Consider the following 21641-nt stretch of genomic DNA (forward strand, 5'->3'; position numbering starts at 1 on the left):
GGGGGGGTGGTAGCTGTGGTTGGTCACTCTGAAACATGGCTCATGGGGTGGCAGCAGAGCCTGTCACAGCAGGGGCTCCTGCCAGCCTCAGCCGGGCTCTCGAGAGGGCTGGCTCATGCTCCTGTGTACGCTCCCTAAGCTCCTCAAACTTTTACCTACTTTTACCTAGGTTAAACGTGGAGCTGGGATTAGCACCAGGGTGCTAAAAGGAGTTGATATCCTGCTGGACGGTAACTGAAACCAGTGCTATTTCCTCTTGAGATTAAACCCCCACCCAGACTATTTGTGGAACTGCGCATTAATCCAGGCTTGAAGCAGGCTGGAGGAGCATCAGTCACATTGTCCAGGTACCCTGTGTGCTCAGTGCACCTTCAGACCAGCTTTATTGTACGAGCTTCCAGTGTGACAAATTTCCCCAGATACACATTCTCCTCACTCTCCCATTAAGGCCATAATACAATTTAGCATTAAACCCAACTTGTATTATGGCATAATTACAGTAAAAAAAGGCAAAGTATAAGGAGGTGTTTAGTTGCATGGGGATTCTAAAATCCTCCATATACCACCTTTGCTGGCCTGTGCATCCCACTGTGCAAAGCCAAAGGCTTCTGTCTCATGGCAGGGAAGTGGACAGGCTCCCAGCAGAGCCTGGCTTCAGGGGATGCCCATCCTCAGGCAATGGAGCACATGTTGCACCCCAGCAGGCTGGGACTGACCCCTGGGGTACACTTCTAGTCACTGGCGTCCAGCTAGATTTCGTGCTGCTGATCACCACTCTCTGGGCCCAGGAGTTCAGCCGTCAATCCACCTCACTGTGTGCTCATCCAGCCCACACACCAACAGCTTCTCTGTGAGGATCTTACAGGAGACAGCATTGAAGGCCTTACTGATCTCCAGGTAGGCAATATGCACTGCTCTCCCCCATCCACCAGGCCAGTCATTGAAGCCATTTTTGGTGATTATTTTTTTCAGTCTCTGTTCTTGTTCCCTCAGTAGAATGAATTTATATTTTCTTCTTTTTGAAGTTTTCTGGGCTCAGAAATGGGAACTCAATCCCAGCACGGAGCAATACACACCTCAGCACGCAACTGTTCTCTCATACATAGGAATATTTATTTTTTTCCTTCTTAAAAATGTACAAAAAAATAAAATAACTGTATTTACAGTTTATCAAACCCCTCTCCCACTTGCAACACTATTAAGTTACATGAGCTATTTTCTTAATATAAAAGCACACTATTTATACATAGTTTCCTTGCTTGCCAGAAAGAAGGCTTGTCACAAACTTTGGCACAAACATTCTTGTTTGTATCTTGTCTCAATTCATAGGAAATGGAAGAGCATATAAACATTTCATAAGCTTTACATTTTAAAAGTCCTAAGGTACTCCTGTCCTGTTCATATCAATCAATATACAGCATCTCTAACAGCTGGAGAGTTTAGTTTTTGATAACTGTTTGAATTAAATTACAACATTTAAACAATTCGTAGACTGAAAGAGGAAAACATACAAGAAAGACACTCAAGCTCTGAATTCCATTGACTGAAAACTTCATGAGAGGACACACAGGAAAGAAGAAAGAGCTCTTCTTGGTAGTTTACATTCGGTAGTAAAAATCCTCCAAAATGTCTTGATGGAGACACCACTGTACATCAACAAAGCTTCACTGAAAGGATGTACTTGATTATGGGGATATCAGCAACTGACTATGTAGAAAGAAACTAAAATTTGAGGTTTGGGGTTTCATAATAAAACATTGAATGGACAGACATGGTGCCAAATCTGTAGCAGGGATGAAAATTAGGGCTTCGAAGGCTATTTTCCTTTTGCACATCTCTATCAGTCTCTCGACACACATCTACAGACGCTGCACAGCTCTAATTCTTCATAGGGAAAACAAGCTGAGGAGAAAGCCACCCTTCAGGCTGCACTGGTTCAGATTCAAGACTACTGTCTTGAAGAAGGAAAGGAAATGGGAGTTTTGTTCCTTTAAATAAATAACCACAGTAGTGCCACGAAGAGATAAAGGAAGCAAGGCAGATATTCCTGTCCCCTGCTGAACAGCAGCCAAATCCTACTTCCATTTAACTCATAATATTTGGAAGATCCAGCAGTAATCAATATTTTTCATTAAACAAAAGCAACATGTGTATTTTAAACAATATGCATGCCAGCACTTTGTACTCCTCAAGACCTTTGAATCAAGCAGGGCATGAGGCAGGCCACTGCTTCAGAAGTTTGCATTACTCTTCCTAGCCCTTCCCTATCACTCTGATAGCCTGGTTTTGACCAACAAGGTGAACCCTCAGAGCTTGTAGCTGGCCAGGACCGGCATCCAGGGCTCAAGTGCTCCTGCAGCAGCTGATGCTGCAACTACAACTGAAGGTGTGAAAGGGGATGTGCTGTTTGTAATGTCTTGGGTGCTCACAATGCATCTGCATCTGGAGCAGAGAAATGAAGCTCTCAGACCCCAGCAGATAAAGCTAAGGGAGACCATCTTTAACTAGCTCTAGCTGTTACTTTAAAAATAAACTTACTATAAGGGTAAATCCTACTCATCTTCCTCAACCCTGCTACCTTCACTGAGACTGTATAAGGAACTAAAGGCAGAAGTGCAAGTTCTTTTGTACCAGGAATTCACACACTTTAAGATGTATTTAGAAAAGCTTCCAATTAATCTTGAAAGCAACCCTCCTTCCATGGACAGCACCTGATCAAAAGCTCCTGGAAAGGCAATGAAAAGAGCTCCTTCAGCCTCAGCATTTCTTACTGATCCTACGCTGCTCCTCGGTACAAGATGCTGAAGCATCCAACAGATCCCAGCACATCTCCACCCATGTGTAAGACAAGAACGTTCCATTTACCTGAGTGCTGGTGCTGTGAGTGCTGGTGCTGCCAGACATCCCCGTCTTTCTCTGTGAAACCCAAATTCTCACTGTTCTCTCTTAAGGCAGCACATCCCAACCCAGGCCAGCCCCAGATGCCACAGGCATTCCCTATAAGCAAGAAAGCTTAGATGGCAGGGTTGAGTGCTGAACCAGGGCTCAACTCCTGCACACATTTACTTCTATGCTTCACCTGCAGCTTCTGCCCAGACACGATGACCAACTGAGAGAGCCCAGCTGCTATCCTTAGGATCCCAAACACCGTTAAAAAAACAGAGAAATACATGAACTAACACCAGTGCTCACCAGTCCTATGTGCTGGTCCCAGTTCCTAATGCCACCTGCCAAAACTGTCCTCTGTTTTTCTTTAGGAAAAAAGTATCTGGGCTAAGTCAGCATAGACATTTTATCTCAGCCTGAGCCAAGCAGAAACAAGCTGAACCACCATAAATCCCCTGTATGCATTCCCAGGATGTCTGCTCTTAAGCAAGGTAGCAAGAGCATCTTTGCTGGAGTACATAATTATAAAAAGATACAGGAATTACTACAAAACTCTTCCTCAAAAGGAGAAAGACCACACACCAAAGGAAGAGGGAGGGAGGGAGAACAGACACATTCAGGCCTTGAACCCTTTTCCTATTACGATTTTAGCATGCACTATTTTCTCTCTTCACAGAATTCATGAGACAGTGGTGAAATTTGACAGGATAACCCTGTAGTTCGACTTGGCTTCAGATTCAGCCCTTGTGAGAGAGACCAATCTCCACACCTCAGCTGTGGGATATTCAGTCTCCACTGGTAAAATTGTTCCAGTTTTGATAAAATATTTACATCACGCCCAGGTTTATACCTCACCCAACTGTCCTAAAAGTCAAAACAGAAACATTCAATGGAGCTACAAGAGCAAGTACCCTTAAGGAGAGTTTTAAGTCCTGTTTCTTACAGTCTAAAGGAATGCTTTAATGAGCAGGCTGCTGCAGAAAGCACCTTTCCCTCCACAGGCTTGAGAAAAGCCCACTTTGAGAGTCTCCATTTCATCAACAGAACAGGAGAAATCCCTTCTGTACCTCTAGGCACACCAGGCAGCAGACACGTGGTACCTCTTGGATTTGGTGACAGCTGGATGGGACACTCAGGGATCCACAGCTGGGACTTGGGCACCTAAGGTGGGTACCATTGTGCCAGAGCACTCCAGACCCTGTAGCACTATAAGACTAGGTGGGCAAAGGTGGAGCATATGGGTGCAGATGCAGTTATCAGCTTCTCAGTACACACTCCTCAACAGATTTCAGCAATCTAATCCTCTAGGAAAGATCCTGTTAAAGCCTAAACCCAATACATAAAAAAACATAGTGGCAGTAAACATACCTGCATACAGTAGTTAAAATATATTATTGCATATTATAAACATTATATACAAGGTTAAAATGGTTTCTTTACCATTTACTTACAAGTGACATTTGTAGCTGAATGCCTTACTTACAAGTCCTCATTGCTACGTGCTGAGAACTACCAGAGGTATTTGGCAAGACTATACACTAGAGAGAGATACGGACCAGTATGAGTGAGTGAACTCTGTCAGCCACTTTCCCCATGTTTAGCACTGCACCAGTTTTTTAGCAACAATGGAGAGAACTACTGGTAAAGTGATTTACACCAGATTTCTGAAACTAGACCAGTATGGTTCCTTAACATGTTTTAGAATGAGCTTGTCCACACTAAAGTATGGATTAAAATGCTGCACTTCACACTTGCAGTGGGTCATCTGGTTACAAATCTGGGGGCTGGTAACTGCTCATACATTAGAGAATGGGGAACAATAAATAAGGGACCAGGTTAACATGAGTGGCCTTGTGCCTGACAAACCCAAGCCTATATGCAGTGAGTGCACATGTGCAGAACGGACAGTATTTTCAAAGCAGTCTTGTAACAGTTTCTCTGATCAATGTGTGTCAAGTTCCTGGGGAATCTTCTGCTTTCCAAGAAGGATGAAATGCTGTGGTTCCTTACAAAAAGGTTCTGCCTGAGGCTATATTTCTGTCAGTGTGATCTTGAAGCCTTCAACCATGCTCTCCATGTGCAGGATGAACGTGTCTTCGTTGGAGTAGTGCTCAATAATGTTGTCGTCCATGTTTACCAAGATACTGGTGACAAAGGCAAAAACCACTTTTTACATACCAGGACTCTGAAAGGGAAAGCCATGCACTCCACTGCACGTGCTCGCTTCACTACAATGCAAAACCAGACTCCAGCACAGGGACAACAACGGGAATCAGCATCAAGATCTGCCCCATAGTCTTTGGATTAGAAGCTGCTTCTTCCCAAAGTAGTTAAGGTAAGGGACGTGCCAGTGCTGGGATGTTAACACACTTAAGCTGCCTACAAGGTGAACTGCACTCCAGATCCCTGGCAGACACAGTAGCTGGTGCTGCCCATGCCTGGTGTATCTCCCTCAGCTACACCTCCGTGCTGCTACTCAGCCACACTGCGTGAGGTGCTGCACCTCCATGGTGTGCGCTGCTAACATGAGGAAGCAGTGTAATTTGTGCTTGGCACACAGCTCACAGGCCTAGACTCAGCTTGGATGTGAGAATATCAACAACTATTAGAAGTGTATATGAGTGTTTTCCTCACTTTTTACTGTAAAGTGTTTCTTCCAAGAAAATATCACTTGGAAACAGTGTTAGAAAGAAGCAAAACATGAGAAGTTTCACCTGTCTTCTCAAAAGCTAAAGAAATCCCCAGACACAATTCCCTAAGCTAGAATTACAGCTGAAAATAAGTGATAGATTTTAAATTATATCACTACAGTACTGCAGTTATTTAGAAGCGAAAAATGTTAAAGTAAAGAGATTCAGATTTATGATGAGGAGTAGTAGCCTAGCTATTCTGAAATCACAGCTGTGATGCCCATGTCTAAATTTACCCAGCTGAAACCCCTGCAGCAAACATTGCCTGCCTGCCTTTCAGATTCAGACAGTAGCCTACTTCTTCCTAATACTGCAGAGGAACTCCACACTAGCACCTCTCCCATGCTAGTGCTTCACAGTTATTAAGCATATGGTCTACAAAACAGACTTTATCCGAATATGTTTTCCAAACACAAACTCTGTTTCTTCACAGTAAGTCTGTGAACACTGGTCAGACACAGACGGGAGATCCATATTTCCTCCTCTGCCATCCCTTTCTGCCTCCATAGACATTAATATTTCAAGCATATGGGCAAGTCTCCTAGAAGACTTTATGCTACCCAGCATCATGAGGCCCAGGCATAGTTGGGATCTCCACATACTTCTAAAGGATCTTGCAATAGCCCCTAGTTAGTTCACTTACCCCTTTTTGCTCTTCTTATAAAGTTTTGCAATCTTTTCAACTGGCAGCCCATATTTCTCAGAGATCTGAAATCATAAAAATACACAAAACTATCATTAAAGACTAATAACAAATATGAAATTATCACCTCTTGCATCACATAAGGCATTAAAACACTATCTCTGCAGATTTTGATAGGATAGCTATACAGAAAAGTCACATGCAACCATACCATAGCTTCATTTAAGGATGATTCAGGGAGAATAATCCTAAACATCTTGATCAGAAAAAAACAATCATTTCCATACAGAAACTTGGGGATTACAGTTTTCATATGGTGTGAGTCATCAGAACTGCTTCAGCATCTCCTACTGCTCTGCTCAAGGAGTCAACACTCTTACCAGGGAATTTCAATCTGATCAGCTGCCTTTCTGCTGTTTCTTACTCTGATTTTCTGAGCTCATGGAAGCAAAGGCTTCTTCCACCAAAAGGAAGAACTACTCAGCTGACAAATTACCAACACCAACAAGCACTTCACTGGGGTTCTTTGGCATTGCTTTGCAGCAGTGCATTAGTAACTTTTTTGGATGTCCATTCTGAGCCTGTGGTGGAGATGGTGTCCCCAGGCTCTCCATCTGATCCATGTTTCCGCTCCAAATCATAACTCTTCTTTGAGGAAACAGGTCTCACAGCTCATACTTTAGAAAAGGATTGTCCCATAATGGAAAATAATTACAGAAAAATGACTTTTTGTCAGTGATAAATGTTCTGTGTTACTCCACTGCCAACTGAACTATGCTTCCTACTCTTCCCAGGTGAAATGAAGTTACAGCCAAATAGCACACTACTTATCTTCCGCATTAGAGAACCAAAATACACAATTAAAAACCCATTTAAAGACTGCCAAACACCAGTCACTGTGAAATCCTTCCTTTGTGTTTGTGTTCAGGCTTCCATTAAGAAAAAGTGATAATTTAGAGAACTAAATTAAATCAATTATCATGAAGTAGAAAATGGAAAGAAAGCAATGGATCAACTCAGCACCAAGGACAGATTCAAACAGCCACAGGTTGAACCCAAGCACGGCTCCCATCCTGAGAGCCAGAATTCTCTAAGAGAGAGAATTAATTAGCCTGTACTTGCCTACCTCACCTATATTTGTATAATTGTCATCTCACCTAAGATATACAATTTTTTATTTAAAAAGTATAGCACAACTCCAAGATTTTGAACAACCAATAAAACTTCTCTTACACTGCAGCTTCCTCTGACCACAGTGTGCATCTGTGGCTAAGAGAAAGGGGAGGATGTAAACAAAGAGTAACTGATAAGGTTACCCATGCAGTCCTTAAGTTTTGTACCTAGCAGAGAATAAAATACAAAATAAGTTGTGGATTGTATAAATACAATAGTAAACTACTTCAGTTTTACTCGCACCAGCTGTTTCACCGCCATTTTGGATATGGTGCTAGAGATGCTGATTGTAGTCCTGGTTCCATATTCTTCCTTGCCTTGAGAGAGGCCTAATTCAGCATCAAGGCTGCGCAAGCTCACATGCTATATGGTCACACTCTCCCTGCTGTGGGGAGTGGTCCACTTCATACACTTAGGAGAAGAGGGGCTTCACGCCACTTGTCTTATCTCACAATATCAAGCATCCTATCAGACTACAAAACAATCTTTTTCACTCTGAGCTTCCTGTAGCCTATGCAAAAGGCTATGTAGCCTACAGAAAAGCTAGGTAACCACATGCACAGGGCAGAAATGCATCCTACACAGAAGCTCCATTACATACCTCATCTAAAGCAAGTTCAAGTCTTTGCTCCAAAGAGGGCAGAATAACAGTGATTTGGACCCAGGGTTTGTCATAACCCTGTGTGGGATGCCCTAACCTATTCCAGCTACTCTCCATCACAAATGGGACAGCATGCCCCACCTAGTCTTCGTGAACTCCTGACCCAGCCTACACACATGAATCCAAGGGAGGGCCCACGGGCATGATCCCTAGTAGAAGGAATCACCTATCTCTAACCAGAAGTACTTGTGTAGGTAACCACACTTTGCCCTTCACTCACACTCTACCCCTGTCTACCACTATTTTTCCAAGTCTCTCTTCCTTCAATGCCTCATCCTGTGTTGTCCAGCTGCAGCTGCCTGACCCAAGACTGGTGACTCCTCTGGGGTGTCCAGGTGCCACACTGTGAGGGTAAATCTTGACTGTCTTAGAAAAGTTCTCAGAGAAACTTTCATGTTCTCCTCTTTTTCTTTCTCAACCTCTAGCTTTGCTTACCAAGAACAGAATGACGCCAGATCAGCAATCTGGTGCTGAACTTTAATGTCTGTATTTTTGTTGTACCCCTAAATTAAAGCTTTCATGTAAAGTGATAATAAAAATTTCCGCAATCACCAGATTGTTGAAAAAATCCTTCATTACAGGCATCAGAGAAAAACTGCAACCTGAAACTGCAGAAAATGTCACAACTGTGCAAACAAAAAGGAAACAATATACCTTCCTCTCTGGGTTAATAACTCTGAAGTGATATTGTGGTGGTATTGTAAAGATTGGTACTTGAAGACACTACTAACTGACTCCATGCAAATAAACAAGCAAGGAGAAACATTCCTGCGCCAAGAAGGTTTAATAGCAGCTAATATACAACATTCTGCACATTCCAGCGTAAAACTTCCCTAGGATATTTAGGATACCTAACACACATTCCAAATGTTGCTCAAAGTGGTCTGGGACTCTGGGACACCACTTCCTACATAAGCTATGAGTGGTAGGTCTGAGAAAGCCTTGCCTGTCACACTGCCTATGACAGGTGTAGGATTTATATAACATGGAGGGATTAATGAGCTTTGTGAAAGACTTCCAGCTGACTGAATAAGCACATTTCTCAGCAACCCCTAGGGATTCAACCAATTATACCAAACGGCAAGCTGGGGAAGCAAGGCTGGAAGTAGGGGTATGGGAGGTCCTCCCCCTCACAGGCTCAGAAAATGAGTCTCCAGTGCAAATGTGCTAAGTCCTGCTGCAGAATCTGAGAAAGCAAAGAGCTAGCATCTGCTAGGACATCTCACTTAACACCCTCTTCTGAAACACATTTGTTGCCAACTCAGGGGGAACACCACTACTGCCAACTTCCATATAAAACAACAGGATTTCTCACCTGGCCCCGAGCAGGCTACAATAACATTTAAAAATATATCTTTATTTGGAGGAATATTTTCCTTTATAATCTCCATTATCATTCTTCAATCGTCTGAGCAAAGAATTCTTTCCTTCTCTTAGGATGCCTGACAAAGTGGGACAGCCTTCAGAGTGGCACTGAAATAACGGTCAGGGTATCCCTTTGGGTGCAGTCCCCTGGCATGGCAAGTTTGTCTGCAGCACATATCTGATTGCAGAAGGCACCAGAAATGATTTCTCTACTGGAGTCGGGAAGACAGGGCAACATTGGGGCTAGTTGAGACATGTAGGAAAACATCTTTTCCAACTTATTTCTATGGAATGGTCCAGTCTGTTACCCTCCTTTGGTTGGAAAGATACATACATAGACAGGTATCTATGAAACTTTGGTCTAAGCCAGCTCTGTTAAGCTCAGCTGTTCAGTTGTAATTTTAGCAACACTTTGGGAGATGCTTGTATTTCCCAGTTTAGATTGCCTTCTGTAATTTGAATTAATCTATGAATCTGCACAATGTAAGACTGGGGGCCTAGTGAGATCCACAAAGTTAACCTGATTTTGGATAAGGCTGAAAGCAGGCTTTAGAGCTGGTCAGTCATCACATGTGTGTAATGGTTTGTGATGGGCAATTGTTTCACTATTTTCTGTTGATCAAGACTGACCAGAGTAGGATGCAAACATCTAAAAAGCCAAACAGTTGTATCACATTCTGAGATGTACTGTATCTCTGAAACCTGAGACCTGTAGATATCTGCCAGAAGAAAGAAATCTGAGAAGGAATCTAATTGTTCATTTGGAATGGGGGTATAGGAGAGAATAAAATAAACATAGTATCTGAGAAAGCAGTATCATTAATCATGGAAAATTAAAAGAAAGCCACAGACCAGGAACAGCAATTAACAACAAAAAAAAAAAACAACAAAACCCACAAACCAAAACGAAGCCAAAACACCAAAAATACATAAACAAAGGAAGAGGGTATGATTCCAGATCCTTGGTGCTGTCTCTCTTAGCTGGGGCTCTGTAATATTCAGAGCCTCAGTTTCTAAGTTCTTATACTGAATTTAGAGTTAAGCATTTAGGATGTGCACAATTACAAAATCACATGCATGCTGAAATGACTGTAGAGAGAATTTTGAGATTATGCAGTTTGACAGCTTTTTGGCATCGATTTATCCACATTATCCTACCAAAGAGAATTCAAATTTTCTGAATGTGTGCCTTCCAGTGAACTGGGACATTTTACAACAGATCAGATTTCTCTGGTGCTGCAAACATGCCACTGAGTCAGTAGCTGTGCTTACAGAGGTATGCAGAAACCTCTCTTGCTTCTGCACCAGCTTTGTTTTTATGTTACACAGTGGCTGGGGAATAGGCATGGAGAGGCACAGACTAATGGAGATAAAATATTCATGTTAGCTTGAAAGCTTATAGAAGGATTATAACATGCTTTTAACTTCCATACAGAGACAAGACAGAACTATGTTACAGCTTATCATGAATCAGACTGCAGCCTCTTCAAGTGAATCCTGGCTGTTATTACACGTGTGCTCTGCATAACAACTGAGCTGCAGTCACAGCTAACAGTGGTGGCGAAAGCACAGTTAGGACATCCTTAGAATGCAGCTGACTCTCCCCAGAGATACCCTGATCTGAATGGGTGCTTTAAACAACTTCATTAACCCACAAATCTTTTTTGCCTTCTGCTACTGGCCAAATACTGACCAAATAACTCAGTCTTTACTGCATTTGAAGTGCCCACATGCAACAAGACACTGTGACAGTTTATGAGTACGAGTACACACACTTCTAACACTCAGCTGAACTTTCTAGGAATAGTCCTATGGAAAGTTCTAGGGACACTTTCATCCATTCCTGTCTTCTCTGCTACATGTAAGAAAGGCTGGAAATCAACTCGGCTCCTACATCAGTCACACATTAGTCCCCTCACTGAACTGAGACATGTGGTTGCTTCTTAACTCTTCCCTCCCCAAATTTCACGTATCTACTAGCCTTCAGCTCCTACGAACAGGATTAAATGTGGAAATTATCACAATTCATAGATAGCAAGCAAAAAATTCAAGTCAAAGAAGCAGCAAAGAGGCAGGCTGGTAGGTAGGTCACTCTGTGAGTGAGGGCTAGAGAAGGAAGTAGACTGAAGGTATGAATGACTAGTCTGCAATGGCTCAGCAGCTGCTTCCGATATGCTAAGAACAGCAATTGCACAAAAGCCATATAGATTCACACAGAAACAGTGCATTCTTGCGCCTCTTCTTTAAAAGACAGCTGTGAACACAATCAATGGGCATTACAGAAGATTCAACAGGCAACTGAACAGAATTATCAGTTCAGAAAGAAACACTTCAGACAATGGAGTCTGAACCTCTCTACATCCCTGACACTGGTTAATTACCTCCATTCCTCAAGGCACAGGTCTCCAACAGATCAGCTCTATGACACTATTTAATCCCAGCAACTTGCTGACAGCACTGAATTCAGAACATGCCAGCATTTCAGAGGCATGCCTCAGAAAGCCTCTTGCTTTAAATGTATTTGAGAATAATTTCATCTTTAGATTATGTTTTATCTCAATAATACGTTGAAAGCCACAAGATTTTCTGGCTAAGAAAGAAACAATGTGAGGACATCAGATACTTACCGCTTCCATTAGCCCCTTTACTGTGGGTGATTTCAGCATCAAAGCATCAAACACCTCATCTGTCTCCTTCCTCACATACAAAAGCACTGAAACAAAAAAAGTCAAACTTGGAGAAGGTTCAGTCAATTGAACAGATGAAACAACCCACACTGAGTAGAAAAACAAATATTAATCCATGTCAGATAAAATGAAGTGCTGAAGACAGTCTGCACTTTAAAAAGATATGCTCTTCTATCATTAGTGATCTAAATGGGGAAGACACATCATACTTGCTTTGAAAGCACACAAAGAAGATGCAGCAAATTTAATGTAAGGAAGGAATGTAAGGAAGGAATGTAAGGAATATCTTCCAGAATTTCAACCTCCCTTTACTGAAATCAGAGAAACTAAAAAGCACTGGGGACCTGTCCTTGGCTCAGAGCAAATCACACAAGCTAGGTCTTCCTAAAACTGTGTCTTGTCTCGCACCTCTCCAGGCTTCTTCCAAAACGCTGGGAAAGGACATTCAGAAAAGCTAGAGTCTGGTTTACCTTTGGCTGAGCCTTTGAAAGCAAAATCAACAACAAGGAAAAGAAACAGCTCTCTGGCATTACCACACAGATGACTGCAAATGGGTCTGGCCAGTCTAAAAATAAACACTGGAAAGAACAAGTCCAAAGTCATTTGAGACTTTACAGGGGAGATATTCAAAAGCACAGCTGGCAGGCAGGCATTTGCATGTGTGCCCACACCTGCTCAGGTACCCAAATGACATTTGTACCCCTGAAGATGTCCTCTTCCTCCCTCAGATGTCCTGCTGGGTACCAGTGGCTCACAGGCACAGTGCTCTGCCCTCTCCAGCTCTGTTCTCCTCTCTCTGACTTGTACAGGTAGGAGGGAGAAACTTGCTGACATAACAAAAGCAAAGCAGGCAGCTACAAAGCAAATAAACATAAACACTAGAGAAGTGGTTAGGCGTAATCTCGCATGACGGATAAAGTAGCAAGTTAACCAAGATGTTCCAGAACTTATTTTGTTCCCTAAATAAAATGCCTTTTCAAATAGCAGTGCTGCATGTGAGGTACAAATATGCATGCACTGTTAGGTATTTTAAGTCTGAGTGAGAAACTACATTGGTAATCATCTCTCTTTTTTGGTACACAGAAAAAGATATCTTTTGGACTGCAGGTTTTAAAAGACATCTTCACCAGGTAACTCAATTGACGACTTGCAGATTAAACAACAGAGATAATAGTATTTTTCATGCAAAAGCAGTTATTTGGAACCTAACTCTCAGGTCAAGACTGTAGCAGGGTGGACTCCCATTTGCAGAGAAATGTACTTTCTTTGTATCTTCTTTGCTCAGGTTTCGAAATGACTGAATAAAGATGTAATACATGAGCAGATCAGTCCTCTGCCTTGGGTTACACACCAGATGTGCAGGATAATGGTGGGTTTTTAAATCTCTAATTCAAACTACTACCACAGGCATGCAGAGCTGACATCCCATTCACCCATGTTTTAACAGTTCTTTGGCACCTGCCTGAGTGTCCTCTTAAAGGGCTTAGAAGCTGAGATTACTGTTGGGTCACAACCTAAATAATTGTCAGAATGTAAGAGAACAAAAAAGAAAAATCTGCATCAGTAGTTAGATTTTACTGGGTTCACTTGCATGAGCAAGCACTTGCTCAATGTGCTACTTTCACCAGTAATTATCTCCTTGTGATTAGAGGGCTGTCCTGTTAACTCCTGGCTTGTCAATCATGTGGACTTCTGTAATTAATGAATAATTACAAACATATCTGAATGGAGCAAAAAAAATCACTCGATCTGAGGTTAAAGTTGGGGACATCATACAATCCATGTGCCGAGCTTTAAATCTCTTGTGCTTGGCATGTCAGGCAATGATATGCTCAATGATGGATCCATTACAAGGATAACGGGAAACTTGAATCACTGTTACACACACAGACAGCCAGGATTAGTAAACATATGGGGGGTTGTTGGTTTTTAATTTCCCCCAACAGGTGTGAAAATCTCAGCTTTGATTCACTAGGGCACTCTTCCATAAATAACTTCTGGTGACAGTGATGCCTTAAGAAGCTCCTGTCTCATCCCTGCCCTTATGCTCTGTTACTCTGGCCCATCTTAGTGAATTTTCCTGGATGATGAACTCTCTCAAACAGCAGATGTGAGTGAAAAAACACCCCTTTTTTCTGAGTTGTTCTTCAGACAAATCAGGTCCTTGCTTCAGCTTACAATGCAGCCCCACAAGCCTTCATGCTGTCATAACCACGGAGAGAAGGCCAGCTGGCATGCAGCAGCAAGCACAGTCAGAATGGAAGAAAAGGGGCTGCAAAGGCTCTACTGGGCTCAGCAGCATTGCCACTGAATGCCAAGCCATAGTTGTGACAATGTGATATAACTCATACTTGATGCCCCCTGATCCTGCTGTCACCAGTTTTTTTAATAATACAGTTTGCAATATATATAGACAAAAAAATGGCTTTCTTCAAGCTGAGAACTAGAGGACTGGAAATCTCCCCGACCTGTAATGCAGCTGCTGGATTTATAATCAACGGGAAACTCCCTATGAAATCCAAAAGGGAAAGTGATTTGAAAACTCTGAGAACTCAAAACAGGAACAGGCCACAAGTCTAGCTAAGTGACTAGCTGCATTGCACACTTGCTGCAGATTAACATACTCTACATTTCTGCACTGAGCACTTGTATCCCCCTTAGAGGTCAAGGAGATGAAGGAATAATCCACAAAGACACAGCTACCTGAGAATATGAACCTTGTTTTACCAGTGGTTTGCAAACCCCTTTAGATCTGTTCTCTTGCATGCTGCTCCTTAATACTTGTGATTCCACCAGAGAGTACTACAATTAGGTCCATCAGGCAGAGGCGAGGCCTTACACTGTCACTTCAGTTCTTCAGCAGGACCTGAACACCTCACCAGGTGATACTTACCGATAGCGAGCTGCCTTGCGATTACATTGCTTTTAATGCATACTTTCACATATCAGACCTGCTCTCTCTCAAAGATTACACCAGTGCTCCATCTATACCTGCTCTTCTAAGAGTTACTGATTCTGCTGGACCAAATAAACCTAGGAGAACAAAAAGAGCTTCTAGTATGGCTAAGCCTGGGAAAAACAGCAAAACATTTTAATTCCTGATGATTCCTGTGGCAAAGACAGTATTGTCAAATGGGCAGATTCAGATGAGCTTTACTCCACCAGTACAATCCCAGATGCAGAATTCCCTGTGGCAGGAAGTTCAAAGAGCAAAGGCCACGCTGGAAGAGGCTTGGCCTCCAGCCAGCATAGTCCAAATTGCAAGAAACACTGAACAGGAAGGGGATGTGAAGAGAGCATCCTCCAGCTTCCCTGCTCCCGTGCCTCTCCTGGATTTAATTACTTAGCATAGTTTTGCCACTAGGTGAAAAACTTTTTTTTTCTTTGAAATCTTCCCCTTGAAATGGTTGCAAATTCTGGATGATATTAAAACAACTTACCACAGCAAAGGGCAGAAATAATCAAAGCAAACCAATACCTTCTTGCAGGCAGCATTCCAGGCTTCCAGTTCTGACAGTTCCTTATGCAGCCCTTGTGGCTGTGCAATTCTGCTTGATGGAGCCCTGATAGTGTGAATTTGGTCAACGCCTTGAGTCAGCCAGATGCAAGTCTGCACTCAGCTGACCTCACGTAATTCATTGAGGATTTATTTAAAACAAGAATATGTTCACATTTAGTCCAGGAAGATAATCAGTCTCCATCCTGTCATCCTGTATGCTTCCCCTCGTTCAAGAACACCACCCTAACCAACAGAGAAACTTTGCAAATGCTCATGGGAAACTGTTTCTAAAGCTCAGATGAGTCTTACAAATGGTGCAGCTAAGAACAATTCAGCTCACTTCTCTACCTTGTTGCTTTGTTGTCTCATAAACCGATGTGGAAACCTCAAAACATTTGCAAGTCTGAGTTATACAAGTTGGTCAAAATCCTGGAGTTTCCAATAAACATACACGACAGAACTCATGAGATTGAAGGAATGGCAAATATTCTCCAGGCTGTCTAACTGTGGCAGTATAAGAAGTTGTCACATATAGCACTGCACTGGAAGTGAGGGTACACAAAGCAGATTTTGTGGACAAAATCACTGTCAGCTTATCCTTACCTTTAGTGCAAAGTTTAACAGCAATACCTAAACCATTGCTTCAATGTTACTCAACTTAAGCTTCATTGTAGCAGACTGGAAAACAGGGATTGGTATAGCATATGAAACATGATCATCATATTCACTCAGGGTAGTAAAAACAGTTAAGGGAAGCAAACTCTTAAACAATTCAGTTAGGTCTGCTGGAAGATGTCTCTCCATGACTTATATTTCTAATTTGTTAGGAAATTTCTAAGGTTTTATTCAGTCTAATTCAAGTCTGCAGTCAGCAGGAGCTTTGCCTGCGTTAGGTCTCTGTATTTGACCCAGTGCATCCTGCATATTTGCTTGTGATCCCATCCAGAACAGAAAAGATGAGCAGAAGTTAAAAATAGACAACCACAGATTTGCTTCTGGAACATTTATGAACTATGTAGCTTGGCCAAGGATCAAGAAGCTTTCTCATTTTTTTTATATTTTATATACACTTTTGTCTTCATCCCTTCTTGAGATAGCACAGTCCTTTCTAATTTGTTTTCTGCTTCTAAGTCATTACTAGGACTTGTTTACATGTCTCCTTGTACACTGGCAGGTGTAATGATCTCTTCTCCCATCTACTCCACATTTGACTAGTGTCTAAAAACTGACTTGGTCCAAGCCACACCTGCGCTTCCCAGCTTGAAGTCATGAGTACCATAGCATTATTTCTAGCTGTTAAGAATTATTACCTCTTTTCAGGCCTTCTTCTTTCATTTGTTTCAAGGGGGATGGACCAAACTCCTCCTCCACAGGCCGGAACATCCTTTTGACCAGGACACTGCTACTAGAAAACACACAACAGGAACCATGTCAGTAACGGTGCTCCCAGCAGGGGAGGAGACCCACTCACAACAGCAGCAGTCATGACTCACTTTGTACTCTGGCAAAAACCCCACTAGCTACTCAAGCAGCACCAGACCAGAGAAAGCAAGGATTTAGCTTTTGATGTTCAACTGAACTCTCCAGCCCTCTCAAACTGATTGGCTGGGACAGGTGACAGAGAAATACATTCCAACGTTACATACTATTTTGAAAACCCCAAAGGCCCTCAACTGTTTAAATATTGAGGGAAGGGGCTGGGGGAAAGAAACAGCTAAGGAGCTGAACCCACATTTACACATTGATTCACTTTCTCTGTGGGGTCAAGGAGACAGCCTCAGGTTACACCAGCAGTATTTCTAATATCGAAGACCATACATGCCAGCAAGTTCGAAAGCAATAACATGCTGGGCCAGATCCAGCCCAAAGCTGCGAAACGCTCTGCTGGGGAAGCTGAAGGCTGAAGGCACTACAGCTGCCCCCTCCCCTTGGCAGAACTCTGGCAGAACTCATTGCCTCCTTTCAGTGTTGGAGGAGAGAACTGAACCAATGTGCTTAGTTCAAACCCTTCGTTTCCCTAATTCCACTGTGAGCCTTATGAACAACATTAGCTTCGTAAAAGAAAAAAAAGGGCCTCGTGTTTTCAAGTCAGTGCTAGCTTCAGGTGCCTGGCCAATCCCTGCCACAGGACACTTGGAGGCTTACGTGAGTCCAAGTTTACGTTACTCCACGCTCTCAGATTTGAGGGTGCTCACTCAGGATTCAAGCTTGCACACATTGCAGTTAACACTAGCTGAACTTTAGCCACACATGTTAAGGCCTTTATTTCATAACTATTTCAGGGACTTCATGCAATTCCTCCAGTCCCTCCAAAGCCAAATATGGATGCTTCCATTTCCAACCATCTCCCTTCCCAGGATTTCCTCTTCTCTTTCCACCTTTCTCTTCTGGAACACTTGGGTATTCTCTCCGCAGTTACTGTTTGTTGCATACATACACACATGTGTACATGTGCACTGCTAAACAGCTTTCAGGAATGCTTTCAGAAATTCAGCGCTTCATTTATATATGTAAGTATTTTATTACCAAATATATTGTCTTGTCCCTGTATTGAACCTTGGGGTTCTTTAAAATGTTTCACTTGGAAATGTAATAAAAAAACAGATATAAAAAGCAGCCAGCTCACCTGAAGGAAAACAAAGTTACTATAAAATAAACCTCCTTCTACCAGTTCTCCATATTATTCACCTACTGTTAGCACATGGGGAACATAGGGGGAGAAAGGGGAGCAGCTTTATCTGATTTCATGTTTTGTGTCTGCTTTCTATGAGTTTGAACTGTTAACTGCAAAGTTTGTGAAACAATAGACATCTTACCCTTCTCTCTCATCATCTGTATTATAGTAAACCTAGAAGGGTGGGGAAATAAAAAAACAAAGTTACTCCCAAAACTCATACACCTGCTTATCAGAATAACTTCAAAAGGGAGAAAAGATAACAAGTGGTTTCCAGGTTTTTATCTGTTACAAATACTTTTCCTTCTATAAAATACAAACATCTCTAGCTCTGATTGTGATCTGGAAAAAGTGTAGCTTAAAAACACTGCTGTTGAAAATCATCTAGTGGAAAAATACTGAAGCATTTTGACAGACATTGCCCTCCCCTGGTTTATATCATTTTCCCAGCTATTTTACGATCCTCTAAATTAGATCACAGCTCACCTGAATTACACCTAATACAATTATAGCCACAACACTCACAAGCTTTTTGTATGTATTTAATATTGTCTGAAAATCTAATTAAACTATAAAGACTAACATATAAACTACAGCCCTAATGGAAATACAATTACTAATGGCAGAGCTGAACTGTAGCAGAACTGTGCTGTGGGCAGAAGCTCAAGTCCAGACCATTGTTTTCTGCAAATCAGTATAGCTCACAGTCATTGAGACCAAACTGACAACAGCAGCAAATGCAGCTAACAGCAGGGGAGGCATAAAATCACAGTCTGTTGTCAAAAGGTTTACAGAACAATCAGTCAAGTTCCTCACAACGTGCCTGCACCAAGGGTCTGCACCAACAATAGCACCAGCATTCCAGCTGCTGAGTTACTGTGCAAGCATGGGGCAAAGCAGGGCACCGGAACCCCATGTTCTGCTGGGGCAGAGCAGGGAATCTCAGGCAGGTTCCAGCACTTGTGCTGGCAACACTCAAGAGCACACACGGCTCTTCGCTTCTGAACCTGTACAATGAAGATAGCTCAGACCCGTGTGTATGCAAAGTTGAGGTCTGTAACTCATTCTGTGATCAGGACCTGAAAGTGGCTATACTTTCATAATAGAACATTCATAAATAGTAAACTGTTATCATAATACATCATTCTTATGTTAACTAATATACAATTAAATTGGCAAGTTCAGGACTGCAAGAATGCCAAAACTTCAACTTCTACAGCAGCAAAAGAGACAGGATTGAACATTGCTCAAGAGCTAGCAAACAAGGGCATCTTCCAGTTAGTTTAGAAAATTATTTACAGGATTATATATACCAAGGAATGCTTCCACCTTCCCCTGTTTCGAGACAAATCCACATTCTGGTTTGAAAGTCATGAGGACAGAAGGTACCAGCACTGATATGTATGTGAGTGGGTGTCTTTCCAATTTTGGAGAGTCAATCAGTGACAGCTGTGACTGCAGTGTCTGCACTCCCTGTGCTTCGCTCTACCACAAATCTCACTGCTTTAAAATAAATGACAATTCCAACACTCACTATCATTTAAACTTCATTATTTTAATATTTGGCAGCAAGATGCATATAAAATTTCCTCATCTATTATTTGTCTTTATAAACACACGTATAAAGGTCTCATTCTGCTCTCCAAGTTGTCAATAAATATCAGGTTCATATTCAAAAAAATGCCAGAGTTGACCCTTCAATTCAGGTTTGCAATTTCCCAGCAAGTAATAAAGCATGCCTTAAAAAGTCAAGTCAGCCAAGACTTCTTCACATTTACTGGTGATAATGACTGCCAATACTGAATATTAACATTAGCATGATAGATTTTTACTTTGTAGAGTGAAAACATTTTCTTCCAAGAAATTCCCAGATGTCCAGGTGATGCTGACACAAAATGGGCAGTGGTATTTAGTGAGCCTCCTCTGGACCTCCTTACACATGTAAGAGCTTGGTCTTTGTGTTCCGTAGGGACAGGGAGGGGGATCACTGCTACCACAAGGTGGCACTTTATCTCATCAAGCCATATAGCACATTCACTTTCAGTCACAACCTCTTTATTTCGAAATTTCTGACTCTTTCATTCTTCCTTCTTAGCAAAAGAATGTCAAAACCATAACAAACACAAACCAGTTGGTTTTTAATGAAGCATAAACTCCTTTTTCGCACTCAGAACTTAGAAAGGCACTTGTCTTTTGTAAGGTCTTTTTAAGTGACTCACCAGGAGCTACATTTACCAAAACAAGAGCTCAAACAAGGGGTCCCTGGGAACAGTGATTTATTTTCCTAAACCCTGCCTCAGAGCACAAGAGCCAGACAGCAAGGGGGCACTGGCTCCTCTCATTATCATTTCCTACCTGTCCAGTTCTCATTATCATTTCCTACCTGTCCAGTTCTTTGTAGGTTTCCAAAGTGAACATCCGGTATGAAGAGAACTGGCTGGGAATCCAGGTCAGCCATTGTTTTGAAGAAGGTGATATCACTCTTTTTTTGCAGAGGGAGTGCACTCAACTTCCCTTCCGCTGCTAGGAGGATCACACAGCAACATGGTTATGAAAGAAGGCATGTTAAGTGTGACTTAGTCCCAAACCAGAAAGGCACATCTTACTCACAGTTATTACACGAGGCTTGAGATGCCTGGCCTTTGCCTTTCTTCCTGTTCTGCTTCCTTTCTTCATCTCTGATTTTCCTTTCTGCTCCCTGATGCAAAAAAAACAACCCACAGATATTATCCAAAGAGGAACCACTGTGAACGTTGTACCCTGCAATGCCTGGCACTACAGCAACACACATCAGAAATGCTGAAATAGAGACTGGTCATCCCATTAGATAAATCTGTCCGGATTGTGGGGAATATACCACCTTTGGATGGATCACCAATGCCCAAAACTCAGGCTGGCACATCCAGCATCCCCCCAGGACTGGAAACAGCAAGAGGAGCATATCCACATGCTGGCTTGGATGAAATGGGATGGATGGCTCAGGCAGTGTGCAGTCTGTATGGGGCTGTTGCCACCACATCCTGTGCATCCTGTGGCTGTTGCCACCACATCCTGAGCCAAGCGCCCCTGCAATGGATAGAGCACTCAGACCAAATACCTTGCATATGTACTGACGTAAAACACCTGCAGGAACGCTATCATCTTGGATTATGTCTGTGCTAAGCTTTTTCCTAAACTCTCCTCCACCCACCTCATCTGGGGGTGGCATATTTCCATTGTGGCCAGCTTTGTAGAGGCCTTTGAGATTTGCCAGTGCAGGAAGGCTAAACTGACAGCTTGCCAACAGTACAAAGGCTCCTACAGAAAAATATAGGAATTTCAAACTGGGAGAAGCCCTCCAGAAACTGGAAAGCAATGTAGCAC

At 42.4% G+C, this 21641-nt stretch overlaps 1 protein-coding gene across 6 annotated transcripts in view; it reads right to left on the minus strand.

Moving 5' to 3' along the window:
• Positions 1-2891: 2891 nt before the first annotated feature.
• GRHL2 (grainyhead like transcription factor 2) overlaps positions 2892-21641 on the minus strand; it is a 68826-nt gene continuing 50076 nt past the window's right edge. For 4 of the 6 annotated variants that reach the window (XM_062627277.1, XM_062627281.1, XM_062627275.1 and 1 more), the window contains 7 exons: positions 20889-20976; positions 20662-20801; positions 18421-18452; positions 16915-17009; positions 12046-12131; positions 6220-6284; positions 2892-5030 (listed from right to left, as the gene is read on the minus strand). In XM_062627277.1, the coding sequence (XP_062483261.1) occupies positions 4916-5030; positions 6220-6284; positions 12046-12131; positions 16915-17009; positions 18421-18452; positions 20662-20801; positions 20889-20976 (621 nt within the window). In that variant the 3' untranslated portion in view covers positions 2892-4915. The remainder of the gene's footprint in view (positions 5031-6219; positions 6285-12045; positions 12132-16914; positions 17010-18420; positions 18453-20661; positions 20802-20888; positions 20977-21641) is intronic. The other 2 variants (XM_062627278.1, XM_062627279.1) reach the window with 2 other exon arrangements.

This window comes from Pezoporus occidentalis, unplaced genomic scaffold, assembly GCF_034315485.1.
Source record: "Pezoporus occidentalis ecotype Australia unplaced genomic scaffold, CSIRO_AGI_Poc_V1 ctg3, whole genome shotgun sequence".
NCBI lineage: Eukaryota > Metazoa > Chordata > Aves > Psittaciformes > Psittacidae > Pezoporus > Pezoporus occidentalis.